Source organism: Mytilus edulis, chromosome 12 (genome assembly GCF_963676685.1).
Source record: "Mytilus edulis chromosome 12, xbMytEdul2.2, whole genome shotgun sequence".
In the NCBI taxonomy this organism is placed as follows: Eukaryota; Metazoa; Mollusca; class Bivalvia; order Mytilida; family Mytilidae; genus Mytilus; species Mytilus edulis.
The window spans coordinates 27,604,483-27,630,784 of record NC_092355.1 but is presented as its reverse complement, the minus strand read 5'-3'; the positions used below and the strand labels follow the sequence as shown (position 1 = coordinate 27,630,784).

Genomic DNA, 26,302 nt, shown 5'->3' with positions numbered 1-26,302 from the left:
TAGGAAGATGTGGTGTGAGTGCCAATGATGTCCGTATTACAACTGAACGAGATTAATTAGGAATGGATTAATGATTGAAATAAAAAAGCAGCTATTATTCAACCAACTGTTGCCATATCCCATGTCAAGATATTGTTTTGTCTTTTGGGCATTCGGAGACATCTAATAATTTTTTAATTGTTTATCTTGATAACGTATACACCCTTATTTGTATATACACCTGCCGATTAGAATCAACATAGGTTGACCTCTAGACGTCTTTTTGTTACATTTGTAATGTTGCGATCCAACTGAAGTAAAAAACATCTTAATTTGTCCACCAGTCCTTTTAATTATATTTAAATTTACAATCCTGTTATAATACGTTTGTGTGTATATCTGATTACCCCTCCGTAGCACCTGCAATTACAATGTATATAGGATTTGCAATATTCAGTCTTTGGTTTTCTTCAGGATGTTTTTTGTGTAATGTTTGTCTGTCTTTTGATATGTGTTTCCTTATTATTCATGACGTTTTTAGTTTATTTTCGACTAATGAGATTGAATATTCCTTTGGTATCATACGCCTCTCTTTTGGTAAAAATCAAAACATAAGGGACTTTCAAATAATTAGCAAACATTCTGTTATAAATACACTATATAATTGACAAATATTTATCTTACTGCTAATTAAATGTCTGTCTTTAAAATATCCTTAATGCCATTCATAATTCCATTATTTTAACAATAAAACAATTCAATCTGTAATGGTCGTACTTCGATAGGCAGTTTTAACATTGAATTACAGTTTTCTTATCATCATAACTGAGGTTTTAGCTTCGTCGCTGCTGAAGCCATACCAATACAAGTTGATGTTAAATTTCTTATTGAGAGCACTGTAACAACAGTTTTTATGCCACCATGGGCCATGATGGCCTGCACAATTACTACTACTTTTATCATTATCCTGGTCAGTCGATGAGAACTTCATTTCATTATGATTCTTCATTTGATCACCTATATCAATAATAAATTAATAATTTACTACAAATGACAACTGATTTTAAGTAAGTTAACATTGAAATGAATATAACATACATTTACAACGTGTAAAATATCGTTACCGTTTCTAATAATCTGAATGTCTTTTCTCTATTGTATATCCTCCTTAAATCAAATGAAAACGATGTGAACAGAGTGGCCAAATAATAGACCTTTTCAACAATTGTCTACACCTACAGTTGAGCACGACAACGACAGGTAAGATGTGAGGGGTCGTCTCAAAAAGAAATATTGAAAAGAAAAGTTTACATCACTAAGAGATGTAACGCTCGAAATTTATGTGATTGACAATGATATAACTTTCCAACCGAGTAAAATGGCATGTATTTTTGAATTTCAGAAGAAAAAAACAGCCATCAACTTGCTGTACGGGGGGAAAAGAAGAAGAAAAAACAGATAAAATAAAACAAAAAAAGACAGTGATCTCTGATTGACTTAAAAGGAATCAAGTATGAAAGCGAAGCATAATTTCCACCGTGTGAAGGCCATACACAGTATCAACATTTTCAGGACTTGGTTCAGGCGCACAAAACAACCGACGGATTTTTACTAATCTAATTAGATAAAAAAAATCCCTTATGCATTGTCATAGACTAAATTTTAAAAGAATCATTAGTACGAAAAAAATTAAAAGATTATAAAACCGGCAAAAATTTGTCAAGGAAAAAAAAACCAGCGAAACAATTTCTGACCCGTTGACAACAAAATGAAATATAGCAATGACAGTGTAACATATTAAACCAACGATACTTGATAAACACGGATCCCATTAAACTCTATTACTAAGCAATTCCCGCTTCTTGCACGAAACTTAGTGGTCATTTCCGAGAACTGGGGAATAGCTGTACGCTGAACACGGGCAACTGTATTTACAACCAGTTAGTGAAGACGAACATATAATTAAATGAGATGAAAAGATAAGTCATTGGACTCCCAACCCCTGCTCAGCACTATCCATAAAGAATTTACAATGACAAAGCTCTATAGTAAGTTAACTAGTATGTTGAATTATACAATATAATTCCGTACGCTTATCTCCCCTTAGTCAAGAAGGAAATACACCAACTTTAACAAGGTATCTTGATCTTTTTCTTCGACCTTTGAGATCAATATGTTTTTACCCCTCCCAAAATTGAATATGTACATCGGGTATGGTTTATATCGTTTGTGATAACAGACGGACAGACAGTCCAATAATAATGTTTCAGAAATTCTCAGAATTTTCAGAAAAACTTTTACAGATACACATTTATTCTTATTGGCATGCGACATTATCATAAAGTTGAAGAGAAAGCTGGTGTGGATGCGGAATGATTGCAGTAATTTTATTATTAACTACGTGAAATATCGTGTAAATACATGTAATAAGAATATTGTATAAATGAGAAATATTTTTATTTACTTTTTATATTTTTTATATCTTCTGTAGCTATATAGATTCAGATTCAGATTCCATATTTTATTAAAGTCTCACTACTTGCAATATATAAATTTATTAATTACCTACACTGTTATTAGACTTAATATGGTGAGAACTGTCTTTGCAATATAAGGTGTTAACTCGGCCAATACAGAAAAAAATATATATATTGGCCGAGTTCTGAACCGGCCAATACAGGATTTCGGAACGCCTCTTGATTTTAGATCGAAAATCACGATAAACAAAACCTGAAAGAAAACGGTTATTTGGAAGACGCAGTTGTCATCTACTCGCCATAAACATGCAAAATATCAGTATGGCATATACTTCATGCTAAAGACAATCACATTCATTGAAAAGGCATTTTGAAAGCAGGCAATTTAATCAGGTTTGGGGAACGAGTAGATTATCACAAAGTTCATTTCTTGACGACCTCATTTCACTATGGTACAAATCTATTTACTGTTTACTTTCGCTTCTAATGTTTTTTAAACTCATTTATTTTAAGCCCAAACCAGGCATATGCATTCTGTAATTGTCCAAATATTGGTTCTTTTGGTCATTTGGATTATGGATAGTTGTATCATTCTCAACTCCTACATAATACATTATTATTATTTTTTTAAATATATTCAATTTGTTTCTGCACAACATATGCAATGGCAGTACCCTTACAATTACTATTTATGTGATACGTCTAAATTTAAGCTGTAACACTTTATAGTGACTGAAAAGGGTAGAAAAATTCATCAAACGAGCAAATGCTGAAGACACCTGGAAACAACACCAGATCATTTGATATTGCATCTTATAAAAAGAAATTGAGATTTGGATTGTTCCACTTCAAGGTAAAACAAAATTATCTCTTGTGAAATAAAATTAAAAAAACAATATTGTAACACTGTAGTTAATTAATAAAAATACTATTACGTGTATTTCTGTATTGGCCATGTTATTGAGGCGAAGGCCAATACCGCTAGCCGAGGACCAATAACAAGGCCAATACAGAAATACTTACGTAATAATATCATAATACAGTACATACAGAGTATATACACAATATAAAACAGACAATACACAAATATATACACAAGTATATATAACCGCAAAACCGAATTTATGTATCGTAATGATAATCAGACGTTTTTTGTCTTTGAGATAACCCCTCCATTTTACCGGTAAACTATAGGTGTCATTAGTCGGTGTCGAGAGTTGTTGAAAAGGTCTAATAGAAAAACAGAATATGCGCTATAACTGTTTAATGCAGTTATTTATTTCGACAATACCTCACGTCGATCGTCGATCGTTATAAGAAATGTGTAACTGAATTATTTATTTTTTCAGCTTATAGAATTGAGAATGGAATTTTGGAATATGTCAAAAAGACAACAACCCGCCCAAATGGCAAATATTGGCCCTTTAATGTCCCTAATGCAATAAATAAGATTTATTTAGTAATTTCAAATATTTATTCAATACCGGAAAGGTTGAAATTGGTGACTACTACAGCCGATTTTATTGAGTGGGAAGTCAAAGGTAATATCTTTAGCTATCTTGCTTGTTAGATGAACCGTGAAGTAATTGTTATGTCAGGTTAACTATCCGCCTTTAAGAATATACTAGTCCAACAGATTACCAATCTATCTGTCTGATTGACTATGCTACTTCAAAAGGAGGGCAGTACACCTGACATAATAATGACTTCACGGTTCAGCTAACAAGCAAGCTTACCAAAGATTTTACCTACGGCTACACACTCAATGAAATCGGCTGTTAATCGTGAGTGTTGGCTGGACATTCAGTCCTTCAGGTGAAGACATTCAGAATGAAAATAATACATAGATCAACATTGAAAGGAGAAATTAAGGTTGAAAACGAGTGCACCTGCACGAGCGGGGATCGAACTAATAACAACAGTGTTGACTGGCTAGTGATTACAGAAGTAACTACTTAGACCACTCGGCCACCGAGACTCTTTAATGAGGTATGTCTACGTTTCTGATCAAATTCATATTTTTGGGGGTTTCATGAAATACTACTTACCACTAACTGTTCCATTTAAAAAAAAAAGCATAACATTTTGGATAAGATAAGGAGATGTGGTATGATTGCACATGATACTATACACCGGCGATCAATGTGTTAATTTCAGAATATATATCGTAGAAATAATGAAGTTTTAGAGAAGCTTGAAGATGTTCATGCCTCTTTCGTCTACATATCTTCATGAGTGTTTTTAACGTCTTAAACCCTGACCTCATCGAAATCTTTGAACTTTGTTTTCAGTATTACTTTCTTTAAAATATTGTGTTAAGTGTTAAAAAGTTCACAAGTGACAAACAATGACATTACACATGCTATGCATATTTGATATACATACTGTATAAATCTGATACTGAATCTTCAATAGTAGTTTTAATCCATGTTCATAACATCCACTATTATTTATGAAATATAAGTGTGCCATTTTTTATATAATTTAATTTGTTTATGCCCCATTTATGGGCATTATGATTTCTGGTCCGTCCGTCCGTTCGTCCATCTGCCTCGCTTCATGTTTTTGGTCGAGGTAGTTTTTGATGAAGTTGAAGTCCAATCAACTTGAAACTTAGCATGCTTAGTACACAAAAGTCATGTTCCCTATGATATGATCTTTCTAATTCTATGCCAAATTAGAGATGTTGCCCCATTTTAACGGTATACTATACAGGGGACACATTTTTGTTTATTTTCCCTATTAACTTGTTAATGTTTATACTTACTAATTATTATGTGACAATATGATTTGAATCCATGTATTTTTTTTGATAAACCGACCAATTTCTTGATAGTTATCTTTTATTTAATACTGAAATTGAGAATGGAAATGGGGAATGTGTCAAAGAGACAACAACCTGACCATAGAGCAGACAGCAACCGAAGGCCACCAATGGGTCTTCAATGCCGCGAGAAACTTCCGCACCCTGAGGCATCTTTCAGCTGGCCCCTAAACAAATATGTATACTATTCCAGTAATAATGGACGTCATACTAAACTCCGAATTATACACAAGAAACTAAAATTAAAAATCCTACAACACTAACAAAATTCAGAGGCTTCTGACTTGGGACATGCGCAAAAATGCGGCGGGGTTAACATATTTTTTTGATATGTCAACCCTGTTTTTGGTAACAGCATATGATTTAATATTTACTTCATCAAGATATAATTATGATGCCAAAAACCTACTTCGGTATACACAACAACAAAAAACATTATTTAACCGTTGATAAGCACTATTTTGGTTGCTAACCTTTTTATCGGCATGATATACAATTGACTTACGTTCATTTCTTACTGCTAGTTATTCTCGCATGTATTAACCAATCTAACCTAATTTGTACAATTAAAAATCAAAAGTTTTTTTTTTGTAATTCAATTCAATGTTTATCTTTTTCGGCTGTTGCTAAGCAACTTTTAGGTTGCTATGGTCAATTTGATTTTCTTGAAAAAATAATGATGTCTCAGACATCAAATATGAAAAAAAAAATCATTTACAGTAGCTAAATCTTTAAATATTGCTATATTTGTACCTCATATAGCCGAAATTACAATTTTTTTCCCCATTGCTAGGCAAAATTTTTGTTGCTAGGTTGTTGCTTAGCATTTTTTTAAACTGAAATTGAAGTGACTTTTCATTTGCAAACTCAAATTATTGTTAAACAAGCAATACTATTTTGAATTATGCTAATGTGTAATGAGAAAGCAATGCATACGTGATAATTTGGCTATTTATTAAAACCGTTGCTAGGCAACCTTCCTTTCATCGGAACATACAAAAATCATAGTTTTGAATAGTTTCTACACTAAGGCTATCAATGATGTATATATAAACTTATTTGGGAAGGGGACCAAAAACGCCTCTTATCATACCTTGTCCTTTGTACTAGTTCAGTAAAAAATGGATGACCTACTAAACTCTAAAACATATAAACGTACTATAATTTAAAAAAAGACAATTAAGACTTATAAAAGCCAGGTGCGTTGAAAAAAAGCTTTCTGAAACGTATCTATATAGTCTATTAAATTAAGCATAATCATATGAAGCAACTGCTTAAACTTTAAGTCTTCCATAGCTATATGTAATATTGCCTTGATGTGTCAAAACGACGGCATATAACATTATGATCAACAGTTTGTAACGTTAAGTATTCAGATAAGGTCATTATTATTTACCTGCATTTCCACTATATTCTCCGATAGTTAGTTTATACTTAGACGCTGCATCACCAATTATAAATGTTTTATACACAGCATACTTCTTCGTATTGGACAGGTCTGTCAGATCTATTCTCAGTTCATATTTACCATTAGATGTCAGGCTGTGAATGTGTTTGTTTCCTTTTAATATATATGATACATGTGATAAACATTGTTAAAGTATAACATTTCTAAAATTGATAAAAGAAAGGAAAGGAAAGGAAATTATTTCTTCATCAAAGGCAAGTAGCATAATGCCATAAAATTTCTTAAAATACGTCGATCAAGTTCAAAAAAAATGTTTTTAGACTTTTAGAATCGCACACTCGAATGTTCTTGCATACAAAATAATTTTATTATGACGAAAAAGATAAAAAAAAAAATCTTGCATTTTTATTGATCACATGATAGCTCTCATGGTTTTTATTATGAAAATTAGTTTAAACGCCACATTATACTTATCTTCTTTTTATTATATAAATGTTATGGGTAAAATATTTAGATATTAGATGTTTACAGAAATATCGATACCAGAGTTTGTCAGAATTAGTCTCTTTATACCAATTTAAAATTGAGATATAATTATCCCTTCCATAGAATTCTTTCACCAAATGAATTTTCATTTGTTATAAAAATGTATTAAGAAAAACCTCCCTTTATATGTTGTTTTTTTAGATGTAAGGTGGGTTCGAAATGGGATTATTCTATAATTATTTGTTTTACGGGAATACTATCCAAAAAAAAGTCCAAAAAGTCAAAGGACAGAGTTATCATCCCTTGGTTTTCTTGGTCTACGAATATAGTCTCTAGTGTAAACAGTTTAAATTTGCATTCTTTATTTGAAACACTTTCCTAATTTATTTTTTGATTTTGATTTTATTTGTCCTACTAGTAGTACACTACACTGAATACATTTTTTTGAGATATAGCAGGTGTGATTTATTTTTTAATTTAAATTTATTGTCTAAAAGAAATGCACTACGGAATAACTGTGTTCTCGGACCTAAGAGATGTATTCATTAAATCTGGATTATGTACTTTGGCAAATTTCCTGAAGGGTTTGCTGGTTTCAATTTGTCAAACTTAATAGACAAGGATTTACGTCTTTTGTTTACAGTAATTCTTTTGACATATTGCATTTTGGCATTATACTGCTAAAATAGGCATTTTAAAGAAGTTTGCCTTTTAGGCCTAAGAGGCATGCTGACTTTCTACCTGACAGCTTTTTTGTTCCTGATATGTGTGTTTCTATGCCTAAATCAAATTTGATTATTCATTTCTGAACTCTGAATATACAAAAAAGAAGATTATCACAGAAAAAATGTGGAGAAAATTTTGTATTCATGGATCTGGTTAAACGTCCTGCTTGGTGTATGTAAAATGTGAAAAGCTTTGTAAATAGAATCTGTTATCCATCACAAATATTTCACTAAATCTTTAATAAAAAAAAGCACTCTTCAGTGAAAATAAAACCTTATTCCTTTCATATACTACCATAATTTGTTTTCTTTATGATAGTAAGTGGTCCAAATATATGCCACTTGAGACTACATACAAACTACATACAAGTTTTCCTTTGAAAAGTGAAAAACCTGGTTATTAGACCTAGTGTCTTTCTAAAAATGTAAATACAAGAGTCCTTTTGCAATTAGACTTCTTGTATCAGGACACCGTAGCATAGACATGAGCAAAAAGTAACAAAATTTGATTTCTTATAGCTTCTGTGTGCATTTGTATATGTCAATATGGGCTACGACCTAAATCGACTCTAGATAATTCTCAGTATTACATGACCGAAGACCATTTTATACTCACGTGGTATGCTTTTTGTAGTTTTTCTGTACATTTAACTTGTTTAAAGTACATTTAATATATGAGAAAGAATAGTTTAGGGTTGAAAAACTTCAAAACTTCAAATTGGTGGGAAAAAAATGCATGTTCATATCAGGCTTCCCTAAATATAAAAAAAAACAATATGTTAAGCCATAAGCTCATATTGATTTGACTTTGGAATAAGTATAATAAATCTGATGAATAAACAGAGCATTCAGATGCTTTTAATACTTAATATATAATATTCAAGAGCATATAAAAAGCAATTTTTTGCAGAATTTCAAATTGTTAGATAAAAATGTTGACTGTTGAAGATATTTGATTTAAACTTAAAAAAAGATAAACATCCAAATGACAATGCTAAAATTACCCTAGTTTCTATAAAATATGTCCTATGGCATTAAAACTATATTATAATTCCCTAAGCAAAGGTTTTGCAAAGTATAACTAAGATTGATCAAGTCTTTCTGTCCTATTAGGTCAAAGACACAGTTATCGTTGGTTTTCGTTGTCTACAAATGTAGTTCCTTTTGTCAACAGAGTATAATTTGCATTTTTCATTTGATACACTTACCCAATTTATTCCTTGATATTTAATGCATGAAATACATAAAGAAGGGGGATGTAATTACATGTTAATCCCTATGTTAACTAGTGATATAGTCCAGTTAAAAAAAAGGTCTAAAAGAAATGCACACGAAATAACTGTGTTCTCGGGCCAAATACAAAAAAAACATTTCCAGGTTAAAAAAAAATGTTATTCTTTGAAGTAAAAAAATATAATCACAAAAAACACTTCGAGGAAAATTTAAAACAGAAGTCCCTAATCAAGTGACAAAACCATAAGATCATAGGCATCAAACGAATAGATAACTTTATAGTATTACATTATTTTATTTTATCCATGGTATTGCTGAATATAGTTATAAAAGGTACAAGGATTATAATTTTGAACAATTAAAAAGGAATCACCGAGTTTATAACATTGAACATCATCATATGATAAGATTTCAATTTCAGATGCATATTCAGGATTTTGAAAAAAGGTGGTGTGATAAAGGCAACGTTATGGTGGATCAAAAACTGAAGTATTAATTGAATGAAGAGCCATACATATTAGTGTTTGTTGCAAACGTATTTTACAGATGCTCATTTAGGACAAAAAGATAAATATGATCCAGACTTTGTATTTAACCACAGGAACACATGTTATCCTATATGGACACATTTTGTTGTACCCCGGACCAAACACTCTTTGCTCTTACCCATAAATGTTTCTTACTTGGTAGTCAGCCTTCGATTTAGATTTTAAACAATCGAGACTCAAGCTGAGGTGTAGATTTCGATGTCGCAGTGGGCCAAGCGCCTCCCAAATTTCTTCATCATTAAAAAAGTGCGATAAAGAGAATTTAAAAACAAACAGAAAAGTATTATTTACAGACGGTCTTAACTGTGAAACTGATGTTTGGCTTTTTTGTACACGGAACTTATTGTGTTTTTTTTATACAGACACTTGGAATGCCATCATTTTTTGTAGTACCCGTGTACCATGGTTCGGAAAAAAAAATTGTTTTTAGTTCTACCAGACATGTTGACAAAAGCTTAATGAATGAAGTAAAAAGACAAAGTGGGTCTTTAAGTTAGCATCCCCAAATATGTACAAAGACATGTAAGAAGAGGTCATACACATAATTCTATATATAATTCGTGGATTGGTCTGTAACTGAACACTCAGACTTACATCTTAAACCAGCAGTAATACTGAAATATATTGATTAAAAGCGCACTAGAAATATAATTTCATAGGGAAATTCAATAAATCAGGATTTTTCATAGACGCGATCTCTTTGCTAGTTTGGAAGGTATCAATCATTCATCACCTGCAACTTTTTTGCAATTCATATTTTCAATAAACCGCATATATATATTCAATAAAGGCAACAGTAATATCCCGCTGTTCAAAACTCGTAAATCTATGGACAAAAAACAAAATCGGGGTAACAAACTAAAACTGAAGGAAACGCATTAAATATAAGAGGAGAACAACGACACATCATTTAAATGTAACATACAATTAAATATTAAATTACTTGCCACAAGACGCAAAAAAGGTCTATAAGTGTATTTTAAGAAATAAATAAAATATGAGTTAAGTGAAATGACGAACTCAAGAGCGGTGTATTTGATTACTGGACATTGAATAACTTAATCTCTTCAAATGTTGTTGTCAATGAAATCCTACCAAATGAAGTAACAAAACAAGTGAAGAACGAAAAATGTAGTTTGTGATAGTTTTTGAAAAGCATTCATTCCAATAAAGTATTGGTATTCAACGAGACAAACATTTATGCAACTTATGCTCCCCTCTATCATCTTTTAATGCAGTAGGACAATATACGGTCAGATAGGTTGGTTATATCTAGTAATGTAATTTTATTGGAAATTTCTCATAATACCTAATAATGTTTACAACGCAACATATTCATCTACGCGTATAAAACTACTTTTCTTCATTTATTCGGTAAGTCTTTTAGATGGCGTTCTTTTGAAATTCATTACGGTTTACACCAAGTCCTCGAAAAAAATTCTTATTACAATAGTAACCAAACATATAGCAATAGTTGTGTCAAGCAATTAAAATTAAAGTATTCAATATTGTCAATTGGCAAATCCATTCCTTTATGTTTTTGTGTAAAAGTATTAGATAAAATGACATTCTTTTAAATTTTATTCAGTGCGAAAATGAAATCACCAGAGAGGCAACGAGGGGACATTCAAAAACGTAATTCGTAAATAAACATGAAAAACTGACAACGCCGTAGCAAACAGACAGGCAGATAAACAAGCAAACAAGGAGAAACAAATGTACATAAACCATAACTTACAATGTTAGAAAACTAAAGACTAAGCAACACGAACAAAACCAAAAACTGGGTGTGATCTCAGGTGCTCCGAGAGGGAAAGCAGATCCTGTTTCACATATGACACCCTACGTGCGGCCAAAAGCTTCTTTTGGAACATTGGGTATGTTTCAAGCATTGGCGTAACGACAGGATATTTTGATCCAGTGATGGATCAGTAACTTTTTTAAATTTTAATTCCTTTACATATACGTACCTAGCCAGTATTCGCCATCAACATTTCCAAACCCATTCTCGTAATCTTTCCAATTTCTCTGAAAATTGACAGACCCATCTAATCTTCTTTGTATTATCTAGAGTAGATTACAGTTAATACAAATGAGAGGTTTGGCTACTCTAAACCAGGTGTAGTGTTCACTTTTTTTCTTAATGCATTCATCAAATCAGGAATATGACAGTTGGTATTCATTCGTATGATGTGTGTCAATAAAGGCAACCGTAGTAAACCGCTGTTTGAAAGTCATCGATTGAGAGAAAACATATCCGGATTACAATCTAAAACCGAGGGAAACACATCAACTATAAGAAGAAAACAACGAAACAACAGAAACACTGATGTGCAACAAAAAAAACCAAACGATAATGTAACACACACAGAAACGAACAATAAGATTTTAAAGATTTTGAGTCTGCCATTTGATTAGGGACTTTACGTTTTGAATTTTTCTCGGAGTTCGTTTTTTTTTTTTTGGTATTCTACTTTTTTACAAAAATCAGACATTTATTTGAAAAACTCAATGTAACATTGATACAAACGTATCAAATTTAAAATTATAATCATCTGTATTTGTCAATTACGATATGACACTATAGTAAGGGATTAATTTTCAAAGATATTGTTCTACAGAGAGATATTTCGTCATTGACAATTAACAGCAAGTAATCATAACAACTGTGTATGTTCAAATTGCGTGGAACATTTAAGTGTTTCTAAAATGTTTTTTAATTCAATATTCATATCGATAGTAATTGTTTTATGAAAGATTTGATTGTATACAATTGAAAAAGAAATAACTTATTACTTGAGTATATCAATTTCACTTTACACGCGTTTGTTTCTAGATCAAGGTAGTTCTGTTAGAGAGAGTCGAAATATACCAAAGGAAATTTCAAATTTTGCAGAAGTAAATAAACTGACAGCGCCATGACAAAAATGTAAAGTGACCAAAAGCTTTAAAAGACCAACGGCAATATATAAAAGACAATAATGAAAACAAAAGACTGAGTAACAATAACACATATCCATTTGCATCTGTTGAACAGATGTTCAAATAGATGACAAAAAAAAATTAAAATGAATATCTTAACGACGGCTATCGCACAATGAATAACACGTTATTTTTTAAAGATGTATATTATATAGTTCGTGTTGAATATGAAATATAAATAAAAAAAAAATAAGTTGTACAAATCTTAATGCTCTATACACGATAAAAAAAATATCAAGGACAGATCGGATGAACGATGAAGAAATATCAGGACAAAGATGCATTTCAGAAAACTCTGTCACATGTAAAGGCATCCATTCACTCTTATTAATTACTAAATGAAGAAACCTCACTTGAATATACACAACGCATTAATGACTAGCACGTGCATTTACATTTAATTCTTTTATAGACACGATGAAATAGTGGGAAATTGCATGTGTGTGTCACATTCCTGATTGATTCAATAATGTTGTATAAAACATGAGATACATAAGGATTGCGACCTTCGTTTTTTCTTTTTTGTCATTTTAGACTAAAATGCTTTTTTTCAGTTTTAAATATTGCGAAAAAATCTGTTTAATTCATATAAAAACTTTCAAATACGACTTTAAATTCTTGATTATTTTAAGCAATAATTTTTGAAATTTTCAGCAATCGATTTTTAAATTTATTATTGGGAATTTCATTCATTTAATGAAGATCAACAAAAATGTGTATGTGATCAGACAAGGGTCTATTTAAATATTATGTTTTTTACACTTACAGTCCATCCTCCGCCATCTGTAGTCATGTCACAAGAAACTTTGACCTCAAATTCGTCGGGATATATCGGGTATACATCAGATTGGGATATATATTTTTGCAGTTCAGAACAATCCTTTGCAGTCTGTATTGTACACACTCCTGAAGCTACGACATAAATACAAAGAATTGTTATGTATACATGTGATACTAATATATATTTATGAATCGTTTTACTAAATAGTATTACGAAATAAAAAAAAGCAATAAGCCTATCTAGTAAAAAATCTGTAAATGTCTTATTCCTCAGATGTTCCACAATGGTATGGATTTTCTCTCATTTGATAAAAATATAGATGATTATCTAAAATTTCTACAATTGGCTTTTACTTCTCAATTCATATACAAATTAAAGTTTAATTATCGGATTTTTCTCTTTGGTGAAAGGTCTATTATTTTTCCCGTAGGGAGCTGTGTCTCGGATCACATTCAAAAGTGTGAATTATGACTGAGTGATTATGAGCACAAATGGCTCAATCATGTTGACTTGGTTGCATATGCTAATATAAAAATATTTGCATTATATTGCTTATGTTTAATACCTTTTCCCTGTCAAATCTTTATTAATGTACAAACTATGAAAATGTATTTGTTTGTCAAAATTTACTCTATTTTAAAGTGTATTAAACAATTTGAAAAAGTCTGATGTTGATATTTAAAACTGGGTGCTGACTTTTTATAATGCTTTAATTAGAGTTTATAAAGACAAAAACAATGTTTACACAAAACTAATATTACACTTTTAAATAAACAAGTTTATCAAATTACGAGAATTTTAATCACTTAATATCAACTCTTGTTATCTATTTTCAACTAAAAACTAATTGAAATGAAATAACTGCAGTTGACATTAAGCCATAAACAGTTTTTCATTAGTTATTGTTTCTGTTGGATGGAGAAAGTTTAAACTTAATCAAAATAAGCATTCAAATATTCTAACTTGCCTTTTACGTCTCGTGTCAACATTCTAAGCATTTCGGAAACTTGCTTTTCTCCTCCAGATTCTGAAAAAGATTTGTTTTATTCTTTTGTCCATAAGTCATTCATGATTGTAACACAACGGACCAAAGTACGTTATAATTTAAAATCGAATTTCTCCGAAATAAAAACCTGAAAAATTGGAAAATCAGCCTTCTCCTTCAACCCAAACCTATTTATTTTGGATGTGGTGTGATCGTTCAGGCGACAATCTTCGACAAACCAAATGTTCCAACTTAACATAAGCAGTCTGTTTTATCAATGAGCAAACTATAAACGATAAAGACATTTTAAAAGGTCGCAGTTTAAGGAAGTAGACCAAGGTTAAGGGAAATAACTCTTAAAATCATCTGTACGTTTGTGTCAACCATTTTTTTAAATATATTCTAAGCTTCTAGGTTACATAGATTATTTTCAATCTGTTTCAGGTAAATGCTGGATATACATTGATGAATTTGACTTTTACAAACGCTTAACTGATTTAAAGAGTTATCTCCCTGGACCAAGGTCTACCTCCTTAATAAAAGTGAAACAAGGTAAACTCACAAAATACAAGATGATAGGGCGAATCACTATGTTTGCGTAGAACTTCAAACCCCGGCCTCTGGATATATACAAAAAGTATTTAATAAGTTACAACATTGTTCCGATGGTTTAATATGTTCAAGATTTCTTTCACCTGAGTCTTTATTTATCAATTTGATATTAAACATATAAAGTAAGAGATGTAACAGATGGGAGAACAACTCAACAACACAAACATAAATATAACTAGAATTGCCATTGCAAGCAATAGCGGATGTCACCCTGGTCCGCCAATTGCCACTAAGCGGCAGCCATTTCGAAAATTTTAAAACTGAAGAAACTTAATTTAATTCACGAAACATCATTTGCAAATTTGTAGAAAGTTTAAAGTATTTTGAAAGTTTTGATGTTTGTACTGTTTCTATGGCAACGGCGGCCATTTTGAAAATTCCAAAGATGGATGGCAACTCTTCGCATGCCAACCAATTAACATTTTTACAAAGTTTCATTCACTTTGAAAGACTTTCTGATTTTTCACATTTTGTCTGTTTCCATGACAACGGCAGCCATCTTGGAAATGCCAACTCCCGATTGCACATCTGCACATTTGGGTTAACATTATGGTAAAGTTTAATCATCATTGGTCTATGCAATTCGGAGAAATAGTCTTGACAAAAAAGTGTGAAATAATAAAGAAAAGAAAAAGAATCGAACAATAACAATATGTCACCTGACCTCCGTCAGGGTGACATAAAGACGTCAACAAATAGCCTTCAATAATAGAAATATGTCTATACAATTAAATTAAATAAAAATCCCATCGAATGAAAAACATTCAAAGAATTCGATATGATTTATCTCACTAATATGTTCAAAAGGCTTACATGTGAACGGTTTGGACTAAAAAATTGATAGTGAAACTGGTGTTTGAAACCATGTAAAACAAATGACCAAAGTACGATTCTCGCTCTAGAAAAGTAATTTCCATAATCTGATGTCTTTCTTTCATTTTCATTTATTTTGACGATTATTCGTTAATTTTTCCCTTTTAAAGCTCGTCGTTTATCATATTTATCGCGTCATTTCTGTTGATATCATTGATTGTTTTCTCTCTTGAATATATTCTTTGAATCAATAATTGTTTGTTTATACAATATAGGTTTGAATTATTGATGCCTGTCTACAAGTTACCTGAAGTTGCTGAAAACTTTGCACCAAAGTCTTTTGTGATATCATGTATAATCATAACACACCGGCTTAATGTATCTTTGTTTACATAAACACAAAATGGAAATACCTGTAAGAATCAACTTAATGTCTTCCTTTAGCTTTCCTTTCATTTGGACAATTTCTTTGTACACTTCCATTTCTTGAAAAGACAACTGTAGAATTAGAGTATACACACAGACACACATACAAACATGGTTTAATTTTAACTTGGATGGAGAGTTGTCTCATTGGCACTCAATCCACATCTGTTATAGCTATGGTTTGTAAAAGTGATATGATGTAGGCATATATAACTATTTGATAAAATTCCTGTTCTCTATATGTAATATCGAGGTGTTCGAGTGGTCTAGTGCGACGGATACAGTGCAGGCGACTTGGTGACCCGATATCTCAAAGGCATGAGTTCGAATCCCGGCGAGGGAAGAACAAAAGATTGATGTTAAGACGAATTTTATATTACTTCAATGTAAACTTTAGCCTTTGGTGTTAACATTTGTCTTATTTAACACATTTTTGAATCTTATATGTTATTCTGAACTTACTGTTGAGAATATTCTGCGTATCTCTCTTTATATCGTTTCCACTTATATTATGATTTTCTGGTAGACATGTTTCTACAATAAAAAAAGTTTTCCGCATAGATGATTTAAAAACTATTATTCTCAATAAAATGAGTATAAGTGAAGCGCAATTTCTATGAAAAAAAAATAAGAGAATGTAATTGGAGAACTGATATCTTCAATAGTATACTTTTATATAAAAAGAAAATGATATACAACACTATATCTTGTTAAAAAAAAGTTATTATGGAACCGGCTATATATAGTTTGCAAATTAAATAAGAGTTTTAGAAAGGATATCTTGGTGTACTAATGAGAAATGTCCCCTATATGCTGCAAAAAAGGGATGATTCATGATCAGTTTGGAAGATCCATCGCTCTTACACTATATCCGATGGATATGTACTTACTAATACATTAGTCTCATTATTTTTTAATGATTCTGAACAAGGTTTAAGTAACTGCAAGAACTTCTTTTGTGTTGCTTAATTTCGTTTGTTTTTATATTAGCAGTTTCTGTATTTCGTTCTTATCTTTTAAGCTCCGCTACTTCTGTTGTTTTTTCAGTTTTTGTTATTCTGTGCTGTAAAATCATGAAAATCACTGTACGAGAAATTGAACATTAACAAATATGTTTAATCTTGTTACACTCTTAACATGAGTGTCTAATGTCGGGAAACTGTAGTTCCGTGATTATCGTTGGTTTGTGTCTCACATATTTGTTATTAGTAAATCAGTCGTTGTTTTTATTTTAATTGTTTTACAATTTACATATCTGTGCTTTATAACCGATTATACGGTATGGATTTGTCATTGGTGAAGGCTGTACGAGTGCCAACAATTGCTAACATCCGCCTAGTTGTTTACTTCAAACATGTCAAAGTATAATTCAAATACTTTTAAAAAAAATGAACATATTTTCAGACAGGGTTCTTTGGGTAGATATGTAACATGATGTATAGATAATATCTATCAAAGTTATGATCGGATAGATACCATATAAACATTAGTCTGTTATGTCTTTTTGTCAGCGGATTTGTCTTCAAGAGTTATAAAAAGTACTGACTATTAGATGTTTCTGTTAGTTTATTGAAATTAAAATACCTAAAATACGTACATTAAATCTAATGGCACACAATTAAATTAGTATTAGTTCTGTCAAATAATTTATGAATACTAGATTCCGCATAAATTATCATATTTAATGAATACAAGTCACAGTCTTGTAAATAGTTATTAAAAGTACCAGGATTATAATTTTATACGCCAGACGCGCGTTTCGTCTACATAAGACTCATCAGTGACGCTCAGATCAAAATAGTTAAAAAGCCAAACAAATACAAAGTTGAAGAGCATTAAGGACCAAAAATTCCAAAAAGTTGTGCCAAATACGGCTAAGGTAATCTACTCCTGGGGTAAGAAAATCCTTAATTTTTCGAAAATTTCAAAGTTTTGTAAACAGAAAATTCATAAAAATGACCATATAATTGATATTCATGTCAACACCGAAGTGCTGACTACTGGGCTGGTGATACCCTCGGGGACGAAACGTCCACCAGCAGTGGCATCGACCCAGTAGTGTAAATAGTTATTAAAAGTACCAGGATTATAATTTTATACGCCAGACGCGCGTTTCGTCTACATAAGACTCATCAGTGACGCTCAGATCAAAATAGTTAAAAAGCCAAACAAATACAAAGTTGAAGAGCATTAAGGACCAAAAATTCCAAAAAGTTGTGCCAAATACGGCTAAGGTAATCTACTCCTGGGGTAAGAAAATCCTTAATTTTTCGAAAATTTCAAAGTTTTGTAAACAGAAAATTCATAAAAATGACCATATAATTGATATTCATGTCAACACCGAAGTGCTGACTACTGGGCTGGTGATACCCTCGGGGACGAAACGTCCACCAGCAGTGGCATCGACCCAGTAGTGTAAATAGTTATTAAAAGTACCAGGATTATAATTTTATACGCCAGACGCGCGTTTCGTCTACATAAGACTCATCAGTGACGCTCAGATCAAAATAGTTAAAAAGCCAAACAAATACAAAGTTGAAGAGCATTAAGGACCAAAAATTCCAAAAAGTTGTGCCAAATACGGCTAAGGTAATCTACTCCTGGGGTAAGAAAATCCTTAATTTTTCGAAAATTTCAAAGTTTTGTAAACAGAAAATTCATAAAAATGACCATATAATTGATATTCATGTCAACACCGAAGTGCTGACTACTGGGCTGGTGATACCCTCGGGGACGAAACGTCCACCAGCAGTGGCATCGACCCAGTAGTGTAAATAGTTATTAAAAGTACCAGGATTATAATTTTATACGCCAGACGCGCGTTTCGTCTACATAAGACTCATCAGTGACGCTCAGATCAAAATAGTTAAAAAGCCAAACAAATACAAAGTTGAAGAGCATTAAGGACCAAAAATTCCAAAAAGTTGTGCCAAATACGGCTAAGGTAATCTACTCCTGGGGTAAGAAAATCCTTAATTTTTCGAAAATTTCAAAGTTTTGTAAACAGAAAATTCATAAAAATGACCATATAATTGATATTCATGTCAACACCGAAGTGCTGACTACTGGGCTGGTGATACCCTCGGGGACGAAACGTCCACCAGCAGTGGCATCGACCCAGTAGTGTAAATAGTTATTAAAAGTACCAGGATTATAATTTTATACGCCAGACGCGCGTTTCGTCTACATAAGACTCATCAGTGACGCTCAGATCAAAATAGTTAAAAAGCCAAACAAATACAAAGTTGAAGAGCATTAAGGACCAAAAATTCCAAAAAGTTGTGCCAAATACGGCTAAGGTAATCTACTCCTGTAACATTCGTACAAATGATCAGTATAATACGGTTTAACTACATATGATAGAAATCTATAGTGTCATGTATGAATGACTTCTGTTATATAGTCTCATTGTTAGATAAACAATTGGCAAACATATTAGTATAGCATGTTATAAAAACCAAATGACAAGTGTAAAACAATTAAATTGTGAAACACACAATGGCCTGATCATGCATAAGACAAAACACGAACCCTTACCCTAATCAGTGGTGTACAAGTTCGACATAAGAACAAACTCAAACAATCATTTCTTAATTACTTTACTCATCAGATCGATACAAAATAATAATATAAACAAGAATGTGTCCTTAGTAAACGGATGCCCCACTCGCAAGATCATTTTCCATGTTAAGTGTAGCGTGAAATTGAGGTCGAAACTTTAATTTGGTATTAAAATTAGAAAGATCATTTCATGGGAAACATGTGTACTAAGTTTAAAGTTGATTGGACTTCAACTTCACCAAAAACTACATTGACCAAAAACTTTAACCTGAAGCGGGACGAAAGGACGCACGAACGAACGGACGCACGGACGCACGGACGGACGAATGGATACGTAGAGCAGAAAAAAAAATTCCCCTCTACTATCGACAAAGAACGAAACGTACAGGTCTGATAGTTACTCAGTTACTGCAAACTACTTTAAAGCTATAAACAACTCATGAAACTTGATCTGGCAAATTTAAAAAAAAAGAATACATGAACATCGATAGAATTCATGGACACAGATGCAAGCCTACCATCATATAGCGATTGCTTATTATTAAGTTGTATATCAAAATCAGGTCAATTGCAAGTCTTTAATCAACCTCATTGTAGTAAGTAGTTATGCGACGTTTCATTTGAACGTCTTCTAGATCAGTTGTACGTTAATTTATTATGTTTAGTTTTAAAACAAACACGTAGGTAGCGCAAGCCAATTTATTGACTGATTCGGCTAGCAAAAGACGAACTCACATTGTATAAATCTGATTTACAATTTTCTTTATTGAATCTAAGACATGAATTCAAACAAATCTGAAACACAAATGCGTCATTCAAGTGGGAATTGCTGATTATTATAACTAGTTCATGCATGGCATAATTGTTTATTCTTTCCCTGTGAATAAGTCGTTCAAATGCAGAACAAAAAGATTAAAATGCATGCAAGACTTGTAAATAAGTTTGAGTTAGTAATTTAAAAAAACATAGTTAGCAACTGACCTTGTAATTCATACATAATATCGTCCACCCTCGAATCCTCGTCAGATGATTTTCGCCCCTTTATTATTTCTACAAAAGAAAATGACAAGTTCCTGTTTGTATGTTTTATTGACTAAATATCAGTCCGTGTAGTTGGTTGATGTTGATGCTAAATGAAATACGATTTGAACACATATGTAGAAGTTTACATTGTGTATCAATTTTTGCATGTATCCAAGTAATTATAACAAAACATTCTCATTTTCTAGAATCAGAAACGATATGCTCAGTTCTATAATTTGAATTTTTGATATAGTGCAGATGTTTTATCATCTAAATGACTTACATTACAGTGATTGCTTGCATTTTATTTATCCGAAAGAAATTGATTTAAAATAATAGGAGGTAAAATGTATGCTCCTTGCAATTAGTGGGTCTTCAACACAGCGGGAACTTCCGACACACGGAGTCGAGCTTAAAATACATATTGTAAACCTTAATCAATAATATATACTAGTACAAGTTTGGCTAAATAGAAGTCACTCTACACACTAAAATATATGAATGGACCAACATTTTGAAATCATACAGGACATACAAACAGTAGAGTTTCAAGGCTTGAGAAAGGCGAAAAAAGTGCCAAGGTTAATCATGTTTTGTGAGTTATCATACATCCCAAATGACATCTAGCTAAGGTTGAATAAAAAGCACACAGTAATATGCACACTATAAATCAGTTTAAGAAAGTCTTAGTTACTTGAGAGAAACAAATCTGACACTGATCTTCATTTAGGCACTACGGATCAGTAGTTTTAATTGACAAGTCAGCTCCATACCTTTATTTCATAGATCGAAAGATATAGTCTTTATCATATAAAAACCCATACTATTCATTTCGTAAGTGATTTAGTATGTAGTCATCATAAATAATAGGAGAGGAATATAACCAGTATCTTATAAATAACTGGTTATATTTCTGTATTTCTGGGGCTAAGTCCCTATGCGTGAACTAATATTGTTTAAAAATGACATCGTAAATAATTGACAACAGTACAGTTTCCGCAAGTTGCCATTAAATTTCCGATGAAGAAAAATATAAAAATATTAAAGTTACCTTCGTGCCTAATAGAATCTAACAGTTGCACCTGTCCTTGCCCTTTCAAAATGTCGTTTATTCCCTGCATGGTCATATTTCTGATAAAGTCTACGGTCGAGTTTTCGTCAAATGATGTTTTAAAAATATCCTGTATTTGTTCTTGCACAGCATTTTGAATCGTTTCCCTCATAAGTGTTCTTATGTAAACCTTTATTTTCCTGTTGATGGTATTCGTATCAAGCATGGCAACCAGAGGTGCTCCTTTGTCATTTATCAGAGGTATAGATAATGGATCTTCATTCCCTAAATCTTTGGTGTCTGATACTGATGCTGTTACAAATATATCACCAGACCAGTATAAACAATACGCAATTACTATTACCATTGAATTTGATATCCAAAAGCACTGCATTATTCCAAGTTCGGAAAACAGCAACCTTCTAAATATCAGCCAACAAGTTGTATAGATATAAGACCTTGCCAAGTCATTTATTGTAATACAAAAACAGTTGTAGTAAGTGCAACTGATTCATCTTAGTAGTTAACAGGGTAATAGTTGCATTCTCTCATAATGCATGTCTCTTCATAATTGAAAACAAATGATAACACTTTAGATAAACAACCTCATGTTTTTGTCGTTTTATACTTCTGTTCTAATCAACATTGTGAAGTGAGTTGTTATAAAAAAGAGATTTGCTTTCTTCAAAACAATGTTGCGAAAGCTAATTAATATGATGTATGTTACGTAATGATTGATTGCAGTTTGCGTTTGTTAAGCTTGTTAGCATATTCTGGATCCAAATAGATAAAACAAGTAATAAGTTTGATTTCCGTTAAACATTGGTCGAAAAAGATGACGGGTTTGATATTCTGTGTATTTCACTAGAATCACTTCATTTGTTTTATCATCACGTAATGCAATTGACCCAAAAAAATCTCGTTCCATTGAAAGCTTTCTATATTGAAATAAGGATAGCCTGGTTAACGAAATATTTTGTTTGTTTTAACTTTATTTATCATTTATTTATCAAAAATAGTTAATCTGTGTAAGTCCCTATAGCAGTTTTGTCGGAAATTTAGTGTTTTAGTGAACAGAAATATAAGTTGTTTCTTCAGAATTTGTAATGCTGGAGGGACTTTCCTTGGCACGTGTTTTCTGGAATCAGATCGGTTGTTTACATACTCTTTTAAGGTTTATTTATAAGTTTCAAAAACTGGGATTGTCAATTACGTAAGACAATCACTGAAATAGTTCTTTGATTTTGACATTAGATAGGTAGTGCCTTTGGGATGGGGTTGAGGGATTTTGAGATTTTTAAACAATTAAATTTTTATCAAACTAATTGCATGTGTAGTAAATGAAGGCAACAGTAGTATACCGCTGTTAAAAACTCGTGAATCTATGGACAAAAAAACAAAATTGGGGTAACAAACTAAAACTGAGGGAAACGTAACCTAGCCATGTAGAGGAAAGTTTAGTAGTCATTTCGTCATAGTTTGGATTAGTTAGACATGATTGTGATAAGTGTTTTTGATAATAAACAATGCAAAAATATAAACATTCGAATATTTGTTAAAGGAACTTCTCTTCATGAATACAGGCGGGTAAATATGTTTGTCTATAGCTAATGTGTAAGTGCATCAACATCTGTATCATATACTTTGTAATTCGACGCAGAATAATGTTTGTCAAAATTTAGAAATTGTTATTTATTTATAATGCATAAAGAAAAGTGGTGTATCTACTGTCGGTTACATCACACATTTCGTTATGGTGTAAAAATTGTCAATTATCCCGAAAAAAGCAACTCTTGCACATAATTTAAGATAACAGAACATTCGGTGTCATGGCTCAGGTTCAGTCATGTTATGGTTTATTTCCTGTTCGACATGGTTCAGCTATGTGATTCTTGTTGTTTATGATGGAAGAGTCACGATCAAAGTTACAATCAAAATAAACAGATAATTTACTTTACAACAATCGAAATACTTTTTTTTAATTTTAAATCGTTTTATTTTGTAATACTAAATGACATTTGAACGCTTAACCAATGTAGTATTATATAATAAATACCCGCGGTTTGCTTGCCAAAACGATAAATATCCATCCCAGACAAAAATGATATAGATGTTAACAACTATATGTCAACCATTCAACAAATGATGCTATTCACGTTATCCCGGACTTTGTCCATTATGGACATACGGAGAAAAAAATATAATATAGGAAACAGTAGAAGCCTTTTTAGTTTTTTGTAAATATTATATCGAAAGCTAGGTTAAAAAAGCAGTGACTGTTTAAATTTTGTCGCAGGCAAAAATACAGATCTCCTAAGAACTCTAAACGGAAAGTCCATACGCAAATGTCGAAATCAAAAGCTCGAACACACCAACAAATGGATAGCAATTGGCATATTCCTGACTTGGTACAGGCATTTTCCCATGTGGAAAATGGTGAATTAAGCATGGTTAACCTCTCACTAGTATGAACGCCGCAAAACATTTCATTATTTTGACAAAGATTCGTAACCAAATAGACACAATAGGTAATATGTCAAAAATAGGGGTAATACAGTCAACATTGTGTTATAATCTCAATCGGTATAAAAACAAACAAAGATACCAACAACGAAAAACGAAAAGGATATATACAAAGCACATAAGAAAGAAACGAAACAAAGGAATACACAAAATTACTATAGCACAATAGCACAATGACGGGATGTACCAAGCCACGTCTTATAGACATTGTATTGGATTGTCTAAAATAGACTAAACAGTTAAAGTCATATTTTTAACTGACAAATAAATGAATATTAAGATGGTAGGAAGATGGTAGGAACATCAGTATCTATACTTCAAGACCATCATTTATTATGTGTGAAGTTGATAAGGAATAGTCCTTAACTATGTTTTGGTATCTACCCATGGAATTTCTTAGAAACAGAGCAAGACTTTCTACTAAAAGCTCCTCTATATGACCAGGTTACTTCCAGTGTAATTTGATTAATTTTTATCTAACTAAATTTGTATCTGAGCTTTGTTGGTGTCTTTGTCTGATTCATTTGCATATTTGTAACAAAAAAGAATAAGTAAATGAAACTGTTTACATTGTATCTTTGAGGTATGATTACATAGTTTTGACAGCTGGATCGTAAATTATTTTGAACACGTAAATGTACAATACCGTCCCATTTTCACGAATGTGACCTATCGAATTAGATTTGTCACAGGGCTAGTACTGACATGCTGCCACATCAAGATCAGCATGAGATTATCCTTCCGGAACACCTGATCACTACCAGTTTGATTTGTGTGCTTGGGTTTTCTTTTTTTTCTATTACACTGTAAAACACTGAAAATTGCTTTTCTTTGGGCCTGAACACATAATGAATATCGAACAGGGGTATACTACTTTTACTTTTATATTTAATATAAAGAAGACGACGTTATCAGTAACTTAACACATCTCCTTTTTCTTACTGTGCTATAATATGGATAATGCACAGCATAGGTGTGCATTAACTACCGCAGATATACTGCACAGTTCAAATCTATTTTTACCTCAAAAGGGGCGTTATTCCATCAAATTAAAAAAAAATCACTGAGAGTAGCGAGACTAAAGACAATATTGACGATTTTAAGCTAAACACGATACTTTGTCCAATCCAAGGGTTAAAGACCTGTTTACCCCCACCCCCGAATCCGCTATCTGCCTTGAAATTACGACAAAGTTGAAATTCGTACAAAGCCTACAAACATCGTTGTTTCAAAATAGGAAAAAGAAAGGTTTCTCATTCCTTTTTTTTTTATCTAAGCTGGAACATAATCTATTTTATTATATTTTATTGTGTACAACGTAAATCTAAATCAGTGTTTTAAAGTTATAAAGATAGTTAAAACATTTTTTGGTAATTTCTGCCAAAAAGGAAATGTATCTAAGACTATCCGAATAAAAGAAATCTTATTTGGATTAGTTTCAGACTGAATGGAATTTATAAAGACTATTTGGATATCTATTCCTATAAAGGGACTATTTTTGGATCGAATTTAATGAGGATCATATGTAAACGGTTTTGAAAGCGAAACATATTTTCTGTGTATTTAACATTTTAAAATTGGGTAATATAACATCTCGGCAAAACGACTTTAAACAGATTATGAAAAATTATTACACCAGGGTTTTCGATATCACAAACTAGTCAAAACATTTACTAAATTTTATCATCGGTATAAAGACATCATTCATAAATATAGCTCAACATGCAGACTTCTAATACGTTCAGGTATTTCACATCCATTTTTTTATGGTAATATTCTTTATAAAGCACAAAGGTGTCAGTATTCACCTCAGAAACTTACAAAACCTTTGAATAGACTTATTAGGAAGGGATATAATTACGATA

The 26,302-nt window shown here is 31.8% G+C and overlaps 1 protein-coding gene across 1 annotated transcript; it reads right to left on the bottom strand.

Annotated features, from left to right (window-relative positions):
• Positions 1-635: 635 nt before the first annotated feature.
• On the bottom strand, positions 636-22,536 carry LOC139498187 (fibrinogen C domain-containing protein 1-A-like). Its single transcript, XM_071286537.1, has 9 exons — positions 21,915-22,536; positions 20,822-20,890; positions 16,742-16,813; positions 16,267-16,338; positions 14,411-14,470; positions 13,429-13,574; positions 11,651-11,747; positions 6,677-6,841; positions 636-996 (listed from the first exon to the last, which is right to left on the bottom strand). The coding sequence occupies exons 1-9, from the start codon at positions 22,306-22,308 to the stop codon at positions 782-784; spliced, it is 1,290 nt and encodes a 429-aa protein (XP_071142638.1). The 5' UTR covers positions 22,309-22,536; the 3' UTR covers positions 636-781.
• Between the last annotated feature and the right edge of the window lie 3,766 nt (positions 22,537-26,302).

Bases quoted from the DNA above. Each gene is read 5' to 3' on its own strand.
- LOC139498187 (XM_071286537.1), bottom strand. From the start codon at position 22,308: ATGCAGTGCTTTTGGATATCAAATTCAATGGTAATAGTAATTGCGTAT. The intron at 14,471-16,266 runs GTATTTCCATTT...AATCTTTTTCAG, and splicing joins CATTAAGTTGATTCTTACAG to AATCTGGAGGAGAAAAGCAA. The intron at 11,748-13,428 runs GTAAGTGTAAAA...AATCTACTCTAG, and splicing joins CAGATGGCGGAGGATGGACT to ATAATACAAAGAAGATTAGA.